The sequence below is a fragment of the Podarcis raffonei genome, chromosome 5 (assembly GCF_027172205.1).
Source record: "Podarcis raffonei isolate rPodRaf1 chromosome 5, rPodRaf1.pri, whole genome shotgun sequence".
Lineage (NCBI taxonomy): Eukaryota > Metazoa > Chordata > Lepidosauria > Squamata > Lacertidae > Podarcis > Podarcis raffonei.
Genome location: NC_070606.1, coordinates 71428887 through 71448266, shown reverse-complemented (window position 1 = coordinate 71448266; position 19380 = coordinate 71428887). Strand labels below are relative to the sequence as shown.

At 42.5% G+C, this 19380-nt stretch overlaps 1 protein-coding gene across 3 annotated transcripts in view; it reads right to left on the bottom strand.

The window, feature by feature from the left end:
* SGPP2 (sphingosine-1-phosphate phosphatase 2) overlaps window positions 1-19380 on the bottom strand; it is a 32991-nt gene continuing 13611 nt past the window's right edge. The window contains exons 1-4 of one of the 3 annotated variants that reach the window (XM_053390013.1): window positions 18630-18763; window positions 8821-9000; window positions 7400-7489; window positions 1-2788 (exon numbers count right to left, since the gene is read on the bottom strand). In XM_053390013.1, coding sequence (XP_053245988.1) covers window positions 2246-2788; window positions 7400-7489; window positions 8821-9000; window positions 18630-18650 — 834 coding nt within the window. In that variant the 5' untranslated portion in view covers window positions 18651-18763 and the 3' untranslated portion in view covers window positions 1-2245. Of the gene's footprint in view, window positions 2789-7399; window positions 7490-8820; window positions 9001-18629; window positions 18764-19380 lie in introns of those variants that run through there. The other 2 variants (XM_053390012.1, XM_053390014.1) reach the window with 2 other exon arrangements.

Genomic DNA, 19380 nt, shown 5'->3' with positions numbered 1-19380 from the left:
TGACAAAATAAGCTTTAATAAAAAATAGTTTCTGGAAACATTTTAAGTTTGAATAAAGTCAGAACTTTCAGAATACACTTTACAACTTACAGTAAAACAATACAAAAATAGAAATTGTGCAGGTTGTGGTTTATAAATCGCAGCATATATAAGTGATCATAAAAGAATAAAATAGATGCATTTAAAAAAGCAGTTTTCGAGCTACAGCTAAATCTGAAGCCATTGCAAAGGCGGGGACACATAAATTTATTTGCAAATATATATATCCCTGGCCAGGGACACAACCACACATTTTTGTGCAAGCTTGCTGTTACACCGATAATTTGCTGAGATGATGAGAATGCAGTAGCTGGCAGACGGGAGGGACCCTTATCTTCTCTTACAAACCATATTCTTGCCTACCAGCTCAACAGATTGACCTCCAATTTAGATGCAGATTGAGGGGTTTAGCAAGTAAACCATGTATGCCAGCACTCCCTTGCAAGTGCGTCTACTTTAGCATGATGAAGAGAACCCCACTTACATTGTAAAATTTTGCTCCTGGGAAGTTCTGTATTGACATTAGGATCCCCGTGGGCTTCAGGTCTTTGCCTTCAATACAACCCCCACATTTTACAGAACATGTTATTTAAGGAATGAGCATGGCGGAAAAGATGAGAGCCCCGTATTTCTTATAGGACATGTTCAAATTCCAGGACTATACGTAGGAGTTATACCCTTAGTGTAATACTGAAGCTTAAGGATATATGAACAGTCTTAATGGATCAGATGGAAGGATCTTCTAGTTCCAAGATTCTTTTCTTACGGTGGCTAACCAGTTATAGGAAACCCATGGGCAAGACATGAGTAGAATAGCCCTCTCCCACCCTAAGCCTTTCCTAGTTTGGGTTTTTTTTGGTTTATATTAAAGTTAGGTTAACATTTAAACTCCAGTTAATTCTCAAATCTGCATGTCCAAGCAGCATTTCATTTAAAAGCTCTGATAAGTGTGCTATATTTGCTTCCCTACAGTGGGAATCTATGCATAGCGGCAGGCAGATAGCAATTTACCAAGACTTGGAATGGCAGCACCGAAGTCAGACCAGTGCTAGTTTCATCCTGTCCTCAAGCTCCAAAAAGGGAAGCAGTTGTTTCACAGTTCTTGCTGGAGCCTTCATTGCCAATGGGAAATACCACTTTGCACAAGAGCAATTAGTGGAAAGAAAGAGGACATGAAGATCTAACTTTGTTATTAGTTCAAAAAATAAATCTGCAATCACATTTGCACTTGCCATCAGTTACTCGGTCCTTGCAATTCATTCCTTGGTGGCCTAAAGTCACAGCAACAGTGATTATTTTCAACATTCTGGGCCAATGCCATAGCATACCAGAGCACAGCTTCAGACATGACACAACTTAATTTAATAACATGGATGTGTTAAGAACACAACATAATTATACCCATACATGTGAATTTGTATGACCGGGAGTCTGTTTTGCAATATATGACTTCAGTGTTCGTCATCCTGCTAGATGGGCAGCCAGATTCAGTGCCAACCCAGCTTCCCTGTATACAGCATCTTATTTCTCCCTGAGAGTGCCTATCTTCCTCCCAATTCTCAGACTGTTAAGCTTGTAAAGATAATTACAGTGGTACCTCGGGTTAAGAACTTAATTTGTTCTGGAGGTCCATTCTTAACCTGAAACTGTTCTTAACCTGAGGTACCACTTTAGCTAATGGGGCCTCCCGCTGCCACCGCTGCACGATTTCTGTTCTCATCCTGAAGCAAAGTTCTTAACCCAAGGTACTATTTCTGGGTTAGCGGTGTCTGTAACCTGAAGCGTCTGTAACCCAAGGTACCACTGTACTTTGTAGTTTTGCTTTGTTTTCTTTAAAAAGGAGGCTCTTCTCCAACTACCCTGATCTGGCTGCACCCCTTGAAGGGCTTATTTTGAGGTTTGACAACCCTGAAGAAACTTCAGACCACTAGATCTAGGAAGAACAGATCTGACTGTCTATCATGGCAGGCTTCTAGTTGCACTAAATGTTTAGCTCAGACAGCCATAGTCGCTGAAGCAGCCACAGCATGTTAAAAGATTGCAGCGAACAAAAATTATTGGAAACTCAGTTTAGATCTCCACTATTATCTATGTTGTAGAGCTATGCAGGAAGGCACGACACTTTGCTGCTCAAGTTTTTGCTTCTGCGTGCATTTTTATTGCACCCTATAATCTGGACTGCTTCTTTAAAAAAAGTGTGCAGCATTCAGTTTAAGCCCAATAATTTATGCAGCAATGGCACAAGCACTGTAGCACTTAGGCCGATGGTAGAATAGGTTATAAATTTATAGGGCACTTCAATTTCTATTTGCTGCATAGCTTCAATGTCATTAATAGAAACCTTGTACCAAGAACACAGTGATTTAAGAGCCAGGCTTTTGATGATTTGCCGTATAATCAGCAGTACAGCAATTCCCACCAAAAACTGTGCAAGAACCATCAAGAGGATTTCGCCAGTGACAGAAGGGATGCCGTGTGTTGCTTCTTCAGCCAAAACATTTGAAACGTAGTGGTTGTTTATCCAGAACCCTGTAATTGCTCCAGCTCCAGCTCCCAGAATAGTGGTTGTGTCTGCCCTAGTAGGGCTATAGTAATCCAGTTTGGGGTAGTTGTAGCATAAGATGAGGGGGACAACGATGCAGAACATGGGACACCAGGGGCTGGTCAGCATCAGGTGATCAAGGAGGTCCCAAGTTGGATAAGCCAGAGCAGTTAATATAGCTGAGATCAGGCTGCCAACAATCACGTCCTAGAAAGACATAGAGGTGTTAGGCATACAGTGCATTCTCATTTCCTTCAAGCAGACCATCCTTCTCCTAAAGTAACTGTAAGAATAGGTATCTGATGAATTGCTAAAGATCACTGAGTTGTGATGCTTGAGCATATTACGTATATTGAACATGTAACTATGCTGAGCAGAAAACCTATGAAAAACAGAGCCAAATTGTTTTGAAGTTAATGCATTTTGGAGCTTTGCAAGACCACTGTCGAATTAAATGGACCTTAAGGCTAGCCAGGAAGCCTAAATATAGGCAAATTAAGCAAATTAATTTAAGTTAAATGTATAATTTCATAACCAAAAAAGTTTCAAATGCTTGTCTCCTTTTGCAAACCAGTTAGGTGGGACAGAGGAAGGTGGGGCCACAGTTTACTTATGGGCATATAAGGGAAAACATGCATGGTTGTTCAAGAATGAAGTACAGGGGCTAAAGATTAACTTTAATCAAATGAAATAATAAAATGCTGAAAATTCAGGAAGGGCTCTAAAGGCTCATAGCAACCCCTGGCCTCTGAGGCTATGGCCCTGGAACTTGTGTCATCTTGCTTTATGTATTACCAGGTTAATGATTAACAGATGAATCACTTCCTTTAGAATGCATTTGGATAAGGACTTGAACAATTGCATGCCCATTTAAAAGTGTTCATCTACCTGGCACCACAAAAAATAAATTACCTTATTTAGTTCCAGTTGACAAACACGGGGGGGGGTGTAATGGGAGAAATATCAACCCAGAAAACTTTTTTCCTTGCAGGTGATTTCCTTGCCTGGTAACATTCTGTGCATTCTGCATCAGTTCTTTGCTAAAAGTTATTTTCCTACCATTTCATGTATTTGCATCATCAACAGTAACACCTGCAACCATATTCCTATGCAGCAAAACTCAAAGGCTAAAACAAGGAGGAGAACTTTTATCCTGAGTATTTATGTTGTACTTTCTTAATTTGTTCCAGAGAATCCAGACCACATTATTTCCAAGCCTCTATGAATTTCTCTGTTTCCTTCATAGTCCTCCCATTGTTGTTATCATTATTATTTTAAAGCTATTGCGTTTATGGTCATATTTGAAACTTCTACTGCAGTACCAGCACAACGGTGTTAGCTTTTTCTCCCTTGGAAAAGGGCATGCAGCTGAAGGAATGAAGAAGCTGGAAGAATCAGAGTCTTTTGCATTTTCTGTCTCTTGGGTGTTTTTCAAGGCTCACATCAAGTCTACCAGATCTGACTTTAACCCACAGCCCTTGTAAAAGCAAAGTGTGTTTGCTGACACACTCTTCCTGCTGTGTGTGTGGCAGGGATAGGGGGCAGAAGTGACCAGAGTGACGCTGACAGTACTCACTCAAAAATATCTAAGTGTGCCCAAATACTGGCACCTCTGGTGCACACCGTACACATGGAGAACCCTATAGATATTTTCATTCTTTTTGCTTGCCAAAGGACAACGAAACCATCAATATAACCCCCAAATAAAAACTGGCGACAAATTCACTGAAGCACATAGTTTCAGGAACACATCTAAAGCAAGTTTAAACAACAGGTTTCTGTTCATGCCAAGCCCTTCCCCGCCCATAATCTGTTAAATCTCTTAATTTCAAAGGAGGATTATGTTTCCTTCATCCACTTTTGCACAAGGAGGAAGCTCTATTAATGAAAAGATTAAGGAGAAAACCATCGCAAAAGTAGATGAATGCAGTTCAAAGGATTTAAGTTATGCCTCTCCGTAGATCAGCACAGGCATCTTCAGGCAAAAACATATGTTAACACTGAAGTCTGGATTGCTGCTGAACAGCCTGAAACCAGCTTTGTCAGGTCAGAGTGGAATTTATTAAGAGAAGCAAAAGAAAGAAAGAAAGAAAGAAAGAAAGAAAGAAAGAAAGAAAGAACCATTTAGAGGACTTCAGCTACTTCAATTACATGCGAGAAGAATAAAATGTTAAAATCATGTCAACACATCTGCAGTCCATGGTGAATGTAAAATGAAGAATATTGTTATCGGTATGCAGGGTGGGGGGGAGCTAAACCCTAGAAATTTTGATTTTGATAATTTGGAGTATTGAAGGGAAGATGGCAGGCCAGTGGATAAATACAGGCTAAGGTTCCTTTCCAAGCCAGGGGCTCACCTGGGATAATAATAATAATATAATAATAATTTATTATTTATACCCCGCCCATCTGGCTGGGCCTCCCCAGCCACTCTGGGCGGCTTCCATAAAAACCAAAAATACAGTAAAATATCACACGTTAAAAACTTCCCTGAACAGGGCATTAACATGACAAAATGTGTTAATGGCCCTTCTTGGGCCTGGGCAGATAGAGGTTGCCAAGGTGATGGGGTGTGTGTGAGTGGTGACAGGAAAAGAGTGCTTTTTAGTAAGATGTGCCGGGAAGAAGAAGAGAGGGGATAGAAAGAGAAGACAGAGATCCATCTTGGGACTGTTGGCTGAAGGCTGACTGGTTGTGATGCCTCTGACTCCAGAGCTGCACTGCTGTGGGAAACAAGCCCTGCTTGAGATGACCATGCTGTAAGCTCTCAACTCCCTCCATGCAGACTGAAGGTGTAAATAGGTGAATAAATCATATTTCTTAAAGCTAAGACCACCTCCACCACATCTTCAATTTTCCAAAGGAACACAGACCCTGGGTGAGCACCTGGAACACCCCTGAAATTTCGCTACGGCTCGGTAGAGAGTGGGGGGGGGGGTTACACCCAACTTTTGTAATAATATGCTACATATTATTTAAACAAAATGTATATACCACTTGATGGTAAACAGAACCTCCAAGTCGTTTAACCTAGAGCTATGTACTAATGGCATCTTGAAATTCTCCATCTTTGGGTGCAGATGCAAATATATTGTGGGCACCGTTGAATTTCTTAGGGCAAGAGCAAAGCAAGGAAACTCTCCAACAGTTTCTCAGGGATCGAATTCACCATTAGCACAGACTTCCAATTTTGCTATTATTTTTTAGTCCCCCCCCCCTTCACTGCAGGTGATAGTAGCAGCAACTGTGTTGATAGTCAGACCACCATTTTACATCCTCCATGATGCTGGAATCTACAACATTCCAGGGTGTTGTGAAAGAAGAGTGGAAGTTATTCTAGAATTAGGATAAGATTCAAGAAATCTTCTACATTAGATACAGATAACTAAGTTTATTCAAATAGATTTAAATTGTAGAACAGTTTTTTGTTGCTACATTATTATTATTATTCTTTATTATTTTATATACTGCTAAATGCCACAGTAGGCCTCTAAGTGATTTACAAAAATATATAAACCAATTATGCAACCATATTAAAATCTTTTAAGGCTACAATTCAACAGTCACGTACCTGGGACTAAGTCTCATTGAATGGACCTTACTTCTGAATAGGCATGCACAGGACTGCACTGTATTTCATGTTCTTGTGATAGCAAAAAAAAATCTCACAGAACTATAATTTAAATCTATTGAAAAGAAGGGGACTCCCCTCCAAACCCAAATTAAAGTAGCTTTGTTCTTTCAAGAATGTCAACAAAGGCTTCTCTCTTCTTTACCACCAACCCCATCTGAATTTAGAAAAGTCTCCTCTTATCACTTATCAAGGGAAATATGCAGAGAATTTTTACTGACTGACTTTAGGTCATTAGTTAAATCTAGACTGGAGACATCCTCCCTTTCAAATTATTGGTTTGATCTACTGAGGTCAAGACCTTTACCAATGTGCCTGATGAGGATGGTAAACAAGCAAATGTCATGTGTGAATCCAGGAGGCTCATGGTATAGAATCAGCTAGCGGCACTGTGAAAAATGATGTACACCTCTTCTCACTACATAAGCTACATCAGGCCTAATTTTCAATGAAAGGGGCTACATGTAGGAGTAGTCATATAATATACTATGAGTCAAGATGACGCATTCCAGCAAGCAAATCACCAGCTTTGCAGCCCTTCCCAGTCACCAGAAATACTTGTAGCCCTGGGAGAAGGAGGAGCAGAAAGTCCAGCTCACCACTAAGCCAGCAAGCTATTGTACTTAATTCTACCAGTAAGGCTTTGCCCCAAGGGGTACCTACAGTAAATACAAGAGATGCCTAAAGAATGGTGCTCAATCTATGGGTGCAGTGAGAGAGGCTGATGATGTTCAAGCATAGGGTATTATTTATAAACCAGGGGCTGTGCCTTTGCTTCACTTACCAACCCCATCTACCCCACCCGCTCCCTTTAGAGGCCACCAAAGCCACCCCACCTTCTTCTGTCTTCCTCATCCAATGGCCAACAGCTATCAGAAGTCTACCATCATGCTCTTATTTGCAGCAGCCACCTGTCAGCCACCAAGAGAACTGCAACATGACAACAGCCTTACTTGTTTATTATATGTTACATACATGAGCTTTGCATGGAAAAGATAGGTCGAAAAGAGAGAAAATGGATGCAGAATAGGTTGAGCTGCAAGTTTATGTGCTATTTCCAGAAGAGGGCTTAACTACGATTTAGGCAGTTTTTGTGTGTCATTTGCTTTTAACGTGCACTGGTTTATGTTCATGCTTCAGGATATAAATTCCTAATAAATGGGCAATAAACTAAGGAGAGACCTTACCAAAACTGTGTGCATTCCAGTGTAAATTCTGCTGAGGCATACCAGAGTTGAAAATAAGAAGGCTCCCAGCAGTCCTAGTTCAAGTGGGTACTGTAAACATAAAAGGGGAGTGAAAGAAACATTAATAGCAGATAATGCATTAATAGCAGATAATGCATATATCACAAAGAATCAAATAAGGCACCATCAGACTTTTATCAATGGCCAGGCCATTCTAATTCAGAACCAACTGCATTCTGGAATATCAGTAGTTTGATGAATTCAAGTAATGTTTCCAAACAACATGGACTGAAATATCTAGCAGTGATGATTTGTAATGCTATCCTTAGAATAAATTCATCACCTACAATTGTTGGAAAAGGATAAAGATTTCAACCTCCACAGGTGGTATTGAGCCCTAGGAATGGAAAATGCAAAAGCTGCACTCTATTTAGACCAAGACTGGATGAAGAAGACAACAGATAGTGAGGAGGACTTCACCCCCGTATTTGGAGCTGTGCCGTTAGACCTGTTCATATAAATATATGGAATCAAGCAGTGGATGTAGCCACATTTCCAGATGGCAAAGCCAGTCGAGAATACAAAATTCAATTGTGAAGGGCTCCTAAATAAGGTCTCCAAACTGTATGGTTATGTAACAGAATAGCAGACAGGAGCCAAATGGAACAGAATATTCTAACTTCACATCAGCACAAACAAATAAATTGGCTATAAATCCTTAGGAATGATCTAAGCGAAAAGCTCACCTCAGAAAGGGAGATTCAGATCACTGGAAAAGGCACATAACAGAAACTATTGGGTAATGGCTTGAAAACAAAGTGGTCATGATACCTTTATATAGATGAACGTGTAGAATGTGGGGTCCTGCTGCAGAGTAAGTGGGGAAAGGCTTTTAGATCATGCTGGATTCAGCCAGAGCTGCCCCTGTGTGGCAAGATCAGTGGGGCAAGTTTGCCTGAAATGGTGTGGGAGGGAGAGAAAGGGGACACACCAAGCCTACACTTCTTAGATTTAAGCCAGAGTTTTTGGAGAGGCTACACTTTCTGGGGCTGGAAAGGGGTTAGTTTAACCTCCAGTTTGCTAGTAAAACTGAATTACAGTGGTACCTTGGGTTAAGAACTTAATTTGTTCCAGAGGTCCGTTCTTAACCTGAAACTGTTCTTAACCTTAAGCACCACTTTAGCTAATGGGGCCTCCCGCTGCCGCTGTACCGCCAGAGCACGATTTCTGTTCTCATCCTGAAGCAAAGTTCTTAACCCAAGGTACTATTTCTGGGTTAGCAGAGTCTGTAACCTGAAGCATCTGTAACCCGAGGTACTACTGTACTGTGTCATGAAATGGTGCATTTCTAAAGAGTGTGTCACCGACACGAAAAGTTTGGAAAGCTCTGCCTTATCCAGTACACCACACTGCATGCCTACCTTGTACTTGTTCACAGTTGTAACCACAAAGGTAAAAGAAATGGCGGTTGCTGCCATTGCATGTGTGGATGGCATTCCATACTCTGCAGTGGTCCTTTTTTCTAGCTTGACAACAGGTGGAGAACAAGGGCGGGGCCACTTGAGCAGGTCCTTTGAGACTTGGCCAATGTACATAACCACCTGGAGACAGCACACAGATAACAGAGATGTGCTTATTTCATTCATACCCCGCCTTTCACCCAAGTAGCACCCCCCACTCAAGTCTCAGAGACATTTTCAGTTACAGTAATTCACTCCTGTCATCTTGGCATGGTACTTTTGAGACCAGCATATAGGCATAGCTCCAGCTCAGCCAGATATATGCCAGCATAGCTCCTTGATCTCAGCTCAGCTGGGGCTCAGCTAGCAAAGCTGACACTGAATTAAGTCCCCACAAAAGGATGTTCCAGGGGAATGGTGGGGACAAGACATTGGGTGGGGGGAGAGACATGTGACTAAGTAACCCAGAGAAAGTTATACTGGCAAAAAAGTGGTGTACGTCAAACTCTGTTTTAAGAGGTTATTTCCCCTCTGCTAGGCTTGGGTTGGCTGAGCCCCTGCTCCTGTTTAGAGTTTGGAAAATAGGTAAGTTACACCAGCATAGTTGCATAATTTACCTCTGCCTTTCTGTAGTTTATATTGCTGTGAACGAAATAACAACAGGAAATATTACTGGAGTGCATAGAAAGAAGCAGGTTAAAAATGCTAAACTTCACAGCAGGGACCATCAAAACCAAAAGAGCAAATTTCATCTTTAAAAGGGGGAAAAAGGGCTCCACTTTTTATGAACATAGTTTCTTGTGCAAAGATATGTCTTGGTTAAAGATATGGCAAGCCATGAAGAGCTGGATTATTAAAGACTGAAAAAATATCAATTTGTGCTAGCACATCTCACTGCAAGAGGAAAATCTTTCTCCCACATACTTTAAAAAGCCTGTTTTGAATAGGAGTTGTGTTCTCTGTATTTCCTCGTGCAACCTGGCAATGGGAAAACCAACTTCCTTGATCCATGAGAGTTCCAGGAAACTTTGGGACACATACTAGTGCAATATATATATATGTTTTACACCACCTGCTTTTCAGAGTTGATCACTTTGTCATTCAGTTTCCTCCCCAACTACAGATCCCTCAAAACCATACTCCTTATCTCCAATAAAACAAATCAAGGAGATTGGAGCAAAATGCTCTAATTTTCACCCATGTGGCAACAATTTACAAATTGCTAAAGAACTGCTAAAACTTAGATACATGCCTGTTAAGGCATTGGAGGGGTGTGTGCTGCTGCAAAACTCTAAAGCCTACATATTTCTACACCAGTCTTAATTTAGTACAAATAAAGACTGCTTTGCATCTTCTAGCCAAGTCAATGCAGTCAAATAAGATCAATAATGTAACTGGAAAACTGCATGGCAATTCATTCCATTTAGGTTACTTGCTCAGAACTTCAGTTTCTCATGAACGAAACCTGCTAAACCCATTCCTGTCATGTGAAGAATGAGGCAATATATAACGTCCAAGTTAACATTGGAAGAAGCTGATGAAAGCTGATGAGGAAGCTTGCAGCATTTGGGACTTCTCAGTTTAGAGACAAGGTGAGTGGTGATACAATAGGAGTTGATAAAATGATTCACGGCATAGAAGTTCTAAGTCGTTTGCTATCCATGGGATTTGTGTTTTCTATCTCCCTGCTTCTTCCCTACCAAGCACCGTATGAAATTTCTCTCTCCTTGGGACTCCCTATACATTCTCAGATGTCCCTCTCAAGGATAAGTTTCTTATCATCTCCCTGCTTTTATTTCCAAGACTCCTCCTGGCCTCCTTTTGTGCTTAATTCACAATCCTCCTTGATGAGCTAAAACCCCAAATATATTATACTGCCTTTACGCAGCTCCTTTTAAGTTGATTAAATCTTGATTAAATATATCTGTGAAGGTCTTAAAGAATAGAGACGGGGTGCTAAAGAGTCAATATTTGGCTGTCACATACAAAGCACTTTCCCAGAATGCTCTCACACACGCAGCAGTGAAGGTCACAGAACTATTGAAGAACACCCCATCCCCATCCCAAAATCAAGACTGAAGGCCCATGAACGGCAGCTTTTGCCTTCAATTCCTGCATGAATCACTCATTTCTGAAGTGTTACAATTCCTTTGATGACCATGGGACACATTTAGTAACGGACAGTGCCTGTAGTGACTTTTTCAACTGGGTCACGAGGTCAAGATCATAGCAAAAGGCTAACTAGGTCTTTTCTCATCAGGTCACATCAGCATAGTTGGGGGGAATTTTAGCTTTTTGTGTGAATGCTCTTCTGTCATCATTTCGTCCTCACTTTTACAAATGTGTTTTGCTGAACAAGAAGCAACTGTTCTGGTTCAGAACCACAACTGCAGAATGGTTGAAGACAAGACACTGGGAGTCAAAAGACTTAAAAAGTGAACAGTACTCTGCCTCACTACTGCTGTCACGTACAACGTAGCCAGCGATGATATCAAAGCAAATCACTTCTTGTATTTTGTTGGATGGCTGAGAATTCAAAAGCTGATGTCACAAGTTTGGTTAGCAGCAACATCTTTTAGCTGCCATCGGCTTTGTTGTGGTTGTTTAGTCGTGTCCGACTCTTCGTGACCCCATGGACCAGAGCATGCCAGGCAATCCTGTCTTCCACTGCCTCCTGATCAAACTCATGCTGGTAGCTTCGAGAACACTGTCCAACCATCTCGTCTTCTGTCGTCCCCTTCTCCTTGTGCCCTCAATCTTTCCCAACACCAGGGTCTTTTCCAGGGAGTCTTCTCTTCTCATGAGGTGACCAAAGTATTGGAGCCTCAGCTTCATGATCTGTCCTTCCAGTGAGCACTCAGGGCTGATTTCCTTAAGAATGGATCAGTTTGATCTTCTTGCAGTCCATGGGACTCTCAAGAGTCTCCTCCAGCACCATAATTCAAAAGCATCAATTCTTCGGCGATCAGCCTACTTTATGGTCCAGCTCTAACTTCCATACATCACTACTGGGAAAACCATTGGCTTTAGTCTTTGCTTTTTTAAGGCCACTAATTTGTAGGATAGCTTTAAGATGCACTCACATCACACAACTGGGCTGCCCAGGTGATGTTGACCATGGCATGACAGGGCCATTTCAATGGCAGTTACCTGTTTGTGGAATGCCCTCCCTGATAAGGCCTGTCTGTCTGTCTTCCTGATTATTGATTTTCAGGAAGCGGGGGGAGGGGTTAAAAAGCTGTTCTGTTTACTCAGGCATTTGATGATTCCAGGCAACTGTGAAGACTGTTTTAAGGATGCATTTGAGTAGCTTCTATAATACATTCTTTCTTTCTTTAAATGCTTTACTGTTGCTAGTAAGCTCAATTTTGGGGACAAATATTCATGCATGTTCACCCAAAAAGCTGTGAAATGGAATGGAAGAAAACTATGGCCAAGTGACTCTGGCTTATGACAAAGTAGACCTGAAATGCCACTCTTGAGGGCAGTCCCCCCCCCCCCTGCTCCCCGGTGTGTGAGAGAAGCAGAATTACTAATAAGGCTTTATTCAAGATAAGATAATATCCATTTAATATCACAATTATTTCTATGTTTGCTGCTCTGGGCTCCGACAGAAGGAAGTGTGGGATATAAATTGAATTAATAGTAATACAGCGGTACCTCAGGTTAAGTCTTAATTCGTTCCGGAGGTCCGTTCTTAACCTGAAACTGTTCTTAACCTGAAGCACCACTTTAGCTAATGGGGCCTCCTGCTGCTGCCACGCCGCCAGAGCACGATTTCTGTTCTCATCCTGAAGCAAAGTTCTTAACCCAAGGTACTATTTCTGGGTTAGCGGAGTCTGTAACCTGAAGCGTATGTAACCCGAGGTACCACTGTAATTGAAAGTATGAGCAATGAATGGTTTGTGGAACCACAACCTGCTATTGATGTGTCCTGAAAGAGTGTGAAACTTCCATACAAGGAAAGAATCCTGGGCAGGAATTGTATGCCAGTTGGCACATGAAGGCCCATCCCTGGGGATGGTCGTGCAAAATTAGATGCTGGTGCCAGACAGGTTTGTTTTTAACTTTTTAATCCAACTGTTGCTCATTAAGTCACTCTACAAGTCAATACCTGAAAACCATATTAGCAGGGCCGGGGAATCCTTTTCTGGCTAGTGGAACCTGATTTCCTTGGGGGCAAGCTTCTGCAGACCACACGCCGGTGGTGGGGATGGTGCCAGAGGCAAAAGAGGGCAGAGCAACAAAATGTGAATTTTGCCTTTGGACTGTAGGCTGGCTTCTTCACACACACAAACAAAACGTGTGCTCAGGCAATCATTATGCGAGTTCGAGGACGCATCCCAGCCAATGAAAAGCTCACAAGGGGAGTGGAAAGTAGGGCTAGTGAGGGGAGTGTGTCTTTGGAAATTGTGTGGCCTGGGGAGAATCTTATGAGTCAGGTAAAGAGGCCTGGAGAGTCACCTTTGGCCCCCAGGTCTGAGGTTTCCTACCCCGTGTCCTCTCACTATAGAATGTTTTCTTGGGACAGAATTGTCCATGATCCCATAGAATCATAGAATCATAGAGTTGGAAGAGACCACAAGGGCCATCGAGTCCAACCCCCTGCCAAGCAGGAAACACCATCAGAGCACTCCTGACATATGGTTGTCAAGCCTTTGCTTAAAGACCTCCAAAGAAGGAGATGATGGAGGTGATAGTGATTTTGCAAATATGAAGAGTCTTGTGTTCTTTCTCAAAGCAATTTTTATTTACAGCTAGTGTTCCAGGTCTCTCTTTTCTTCTTTTCAAAGACTTTCTGTCAAAGGTTTTTTGTTTGTTTGTTTGTTTTAAAGGGATGTCCGGCAGCTAGACTGGTGACTGGGAGTGGCCGCTGAGACCATATAACACTGGTCCTGAGAGACCTGCATTGGCTCCCAGTACGTTTCTGAGCACAATTCAAAGTGTTGGTGCTGACCTTTAAGGTCCTAAACAGCCTCAGTCCACTATACCTGAAGGAGCATCTCCACCCCCATCATTCAGCCCAGACACTGAGGTCCAGCTCTGAGGGCCTTCTGGCGGTTCCCTCACTGTGAGAAGTGATGTTACAGGGAACCAAGCAGAGGGCCTTCTCGGTAGTGGCGCCTGCCCTGTAGAACGCCCTCCCAGCATATGTCAAGGAAATAAGCAACTATCTGACTTTTAAAAGACATCTGAAGGCAGCCCTGTTGGGAGCTGCCCAGAGTGGCTGGGGAAACCCCAGTCAGATGGGAGGGGTATGTATATATAAATATTATTATTATTATTATTATTATTATTTATTATTATTATTATTATTATTACTATTATTATTATTATTATTATTATTATTATTACTATTACCATATTTTTCGCTCTATAGGGCGTACCTGACCAAAGGGCACACCAAGTTTTCAGAGGGGGAAATCAAGGGAAAAAATATGATTCCCCCCCCCAGCTCTGGGAGCAGCGGACAGGCTGCAGGCAGCCTGTGAGCTTCTCCCAGACCTTCTCCCTGCTTTTGCGGGAGGTGGGGGAATTCCCCCATCTCCCGCAAAAGCCCACAGGAGGGAGAAGGGACTGACTCGGCCAGTCAGTCCCTTCTCCCTCCTTGGGGAAAAGCCCCCAAGAGCGGCGTGCACTTTAAAGGCTGTGCGACTCCTGCGGGCTTTTCTACGAGGTGGGGGAATTCCCCCAGCATGTAGAAAAGCCCGCAGGAGCCTCGCAGCCTTTAAAGAGCGCACGGCTTTTGCGTGCTTTTGCAGGAGGTGGGGGAATTTGCAGGAGCCGCGCACCCTTTAAAGAGCGTGCAGCTCTTGCGGGCTTTTCGACCGAGCTTGTGGGGTTGGCGGTGGGGGGAAGCGCTGCTTTCCCCCACCGCAGCCTCAAAACCAAGCCAGGGAGCAGCGCAAAGGCGGTGCACGCCTTCCCACTGCCCCCGAGCTTGTGGGGCTGGTGGTGGTGGGAAGCGCTGTTTTACCCCACCGCCAGCCTCAAAGACCAGACTCTCCTGGCTTCAGCGAAAGCAACGCGAAGCCTCCGGAGTGCAGGCTTCGGAGGCTTCGCGTTGCTATCGCTGAAGCCAAGGAGCCTGCATTCGCCCCATAGGACGCACACAGATTTCCCCTTCATTTTTGGAGGGGAAAAAGTGCGTCCTATAGAGCGAAAAAACGGTATTATTATTTCATTACAGATCTTGACCCATACAGACCAACTACAGGGGGAATTTTTAAAGAGCAACTAGAATACAAACAGTATGCTTTTCATGCTTCTTTTTTTGCACTGGAAGAGCGTGAATTTAGAGTTCTTGGTCCCATTACCGCAGCAGCAAAATGGAAACATAATGGATAGTGCAAGATAGCAGGGCTGACAATTTCAAAGCAATGCATGGGGATTAAAATTGTGTGACTCACAAAAACTGAGGGGGGGAAGCATGACGAATTTTCTGCACAGCATTTAGAAAACTGAAGTAAAGCACAGAAACACCTCGCAATGCTTTGCTTCCTCTTAGAGCTCAGTTTTAACTCCTTCATTTCCAAGGAAAGCTGCAGCCCAAGATCTAAAAACAGGAAGTGTTGTACGTATGGAAGAGACTGGAAGCTTAGAGGAGGGGCAAGGTACAAAGTGGCGTGGTCAAAGTATAGGTCTAGGAAACAGAAGGAGAAAGAGGCGCTATAGTAAACAAAGGGGGGGGGAGTATGGGAATACAAAAGGCAACACATTTCTCTCCTCTTTCAGCAGAAATAGAGAGGAAAGCTCCTGAACTTCTGAAATATATATGAAGATAGCCTAAATGTGATTGGACCATTTTGCTAGCCCAAGATTAGAAACAAATCTGGTATATAGTCCATAATTTAGAGTACCAGTAAAAAAGTAAAAGAGCATGTCAAGTTAGACATGTGGCAGAACTTCCCTGTTCACTTATTTTAATTATTTTGGGTTTGGAGTGAGAGGGATTTCTTGCTCCCTCCCCCTCACTTTTGTGTTACTTTAGATATAAACGCTGCTTGCACCTTTGGTTTCATGTTCTCTCACAACTCCTATATACTTAAATTTCTAATCCATACAAGGAATTACTTGGTCTCAGATTTCAAATCCAAGCAGTGGAAGCACACACCCGACCTCCTTCCTTGCCTACCCAATACCGAATTATAGGCTCTTAACCAATTAGTCGGCATTCAAATGCAACCTTCAACACAAAGGCTTTTTCCACTTGGAAGTGGGCCTAATTTTAGAGAGAGAAACATTTACTGTAAGAGAAGACAGCTGCATTTAGATGTTTATGTGCTCTCCAAGATGGCTAATTAGAGTGCTGCTGAGTCACCGGGATTCGTTTAACGACGTCTCAAAAATAAATTTAAAATACTCCGAGATGCACCCCTTTTCCCAGATGTTGCTTCATTCTTGTGTAAATGTTTGGGTGGGTGGATAGGTAGAGCAGATCTTCTGCTTTTCCAATTGCTGTAAGAATGGCTTGTTCTCCTGATTGCATTGCCATTAATTATATTATATCATGTTGCAGGAGTTCTTATTCCATTGTGTTTATGACCTTCTATTAAGCTGCCTTGATTCTACCAACGATGGCAGAAAAGTGGCACATCAACTTGAAAGATGCCTTTCCTCCTCATGGTCTTCTCCCGATAGATTTTCCAGCACTTTTCAACCACCACGTATTCATTGCCTCGTTCACGCCATGGATAGCACAATTCTTGTGGTCCCACACACTACTCTTTTAGTGGCACCATTCCCTTCCCAATTCTTTGTCTCTATCTCAAGGACCATATTTCCCCTTGGTCAACCCTCTGGGAAACTGCATGCCACAAGTAGCTGTGGCCACACCACACTCTTGCACATGTGGACACACAGGGGCATAAGTAGATCAGTCAAGGAGAGCCAGTTACCAACTCTTATTTTCTCAAATGACCTACCTGGTGGCCCAGAAAGGTGCAATTTGCATCTTTTTCCAAGCTCAGAAAAGTTCAAACCTTTTGCCCCACCACAACATTGTGTCTTTATTATTTTTGTTTTGTTTTTCATCACCACCACCAAAACTGGTGGGATCTTGGGGTGCTGGAAAATTTTGCTTGAGGGTTGAATTGGGTTCCCTGGCCAGGTGTTAGCTGCCCCTGCTCTATCCAACAATATTTTGGACCTTCATCTCTTCTCCAGCAGCCACGTGGCACTGGGATCCTTTCTGCAGGAATTCTGTCCCCTTCTCTGCATTAACTGTCTGGGCTTTGAGGCAGGGTGCATTTGTTGACTAGTGATTGGAGGCTGTGGGAATTCCTCTTGTGGCTGCATGCAATTACACTGACCGCATGATGTCAGGTTTCCTCTAAAACCCCCAAGAAGTGACACACACCAGAGGCAAATGGAATTAAATATTCCAAGTACGATACAAAATTGGAACACACAGTTGTAATTAGGGGACCTAATGCACAGGATTATTTGAGAACCCACAGTTATTAGCAAGCTGCTGGTTCTTTTCTTCCTTGGGGAAGCAATGTATTGATGCTCTCAAGTTTGTGAAATGCTTTTCTATTAGAAAGCTCTTTTGAAGTTTTGAGAGACTTCTTCTGGAAACCTATCATCTGACCTCATGATTATGAGAGTTATTTAAGAAACCACAGAGCATGCCCACCTGAAGAGCTTGATGCCATTTACCAGCACAGATCAATGGGAAGGATCACTAATGCAGTGGTCTTTGTATTTGTACGGATAGATGATGTTCAGTTGTAATTTAACTCCCAATGGGGATTTTGTAGAAATGAATTTAGTGGACAGAACCCAATCAGCTTGGTGGATTCCGTGGTCCTCGAGCTCTAATTCTTATTTTGAAGGAGTCCTATGAAGAAGGTTTTCCACACACACACACACACACACACACACACACACACACTTTTCAACAATCCTGCATGCTGGAGTCTTTTATTTTATAAACATTTGTTCTAATTCTGTATCCTGCTTTTAAAAAAGAATGCTTAGTTCCATTGCTGCCTCTGGCTTTTAAGTACTTTTTAAAAGTATTTTTTATTAAACAAATTTAACAAATCAAATTATGAATCAAATGTCACCAATTACATTTCCCCCTTCCCTCTCCTAACCTCCAAATACTTCCCTCAGCTCCTCTCTCTAATTTCTTTATGCATATTATTCTCTGCATGTTGTAAAATAGTACTTTTGAGACGAGCCTCATTTTAAAATTTGTGTCAAAATTACTCTTGACACAGTTGCAATGGTTGTATTTTACATCAAAAAGCAGGGCACGCACTTTTAAAATCTAATGAGTGAATACAATGAGGCACATTCATTGTTGATGAAATCTTTGAGGGGTCGGAACAGATGCTCTGAACAGCAAAAATGAGATCAATCACGTAAATGCTGGAAAAAACCTCAGTACACACTTTGTAGAGACACTCTTGGTCTTCTGGGGTGGGGTGGAATAAATCGTCCAGCCGCTAATATTTCTCCACCAGTTACTGCCAGGCATCTTGTTTTTCTGCAATCTATCAGTTTACATGAGACACTCCCCTGGCAAAGTCCACACTGCTCAGCCCTTCAACATAGATACACATATATATGCTGCTTGAGTCGCTTAGCTGACAGCACATGCCGGTGTGCATTTGTAAATCTATAAAGCAGAGAGGCGTGTGGAATTTTTGCCAGCCTCAGGGCCACATTCCCTCCTGAGGAACTTTTCATACACAAAGGTCAGTGTGGTTTCTAGACCACCACCCACAAACCTCTTAGTCCAGTCAGGTAAAAGCACTCACAGTGTGTGTAGAACTGGGCATGTTGTGGAGAAGGGTGAAGCCTGGGCAGAACTCTGAAAGCCAAAGATAGAGAACTGGCGGTTTATTCCTGCTATGGAGCAATTCCTGTCCCCGCAGGTTCTGAACAATATGCAGAACCATTATAGTCAAATAGTTTAACAATCTGCTTACAATAGCACTGAGATTAAGCAGGTGGAAAATCCTTCTCCCACATACTTTAAAAAGCCTGTTTTGAATAGGAGTTGTGTTCTCTGTATTTCCTCGTGCAACTTGGCAATGGGAAAACCAACTTCCTTGATCCATGAGAGTTCTAGTAAACTTTGGGCCACAGTCTAATGCAATATATATATACGGTATGTTTCACACCACCTGCTTTTCAGAGTTGATCACTTTGTCATTCAGTTTCCTCCCCAACTAAACAAATCCCCCAAAACCATATTTCTTATCTCCAATAAAACAAATCAAGGAGATTGGAGCAAAGTACTCATATTTTCACCCATGTGTCAACAATTTGCAAATTGCTAAAGAACTGCTAAAACTTAGATGCATACCTGTTAAGGCACTGGAGAGGTGTGTGCTGCTGCAAAACTCTAAAGCCTACATATTTCTACACCAGTCTTAATTTAGTACAAATAAAGACTGCTTTTAGGACACGAGTGATGCTGTGGTCTAAACTACAGAGCCTAGGGCTTGCTGATCAGAAGGTCAGCGGTTCGAATCCCCGTGACGGGGTGAGCTCCTGTTGCTCGGT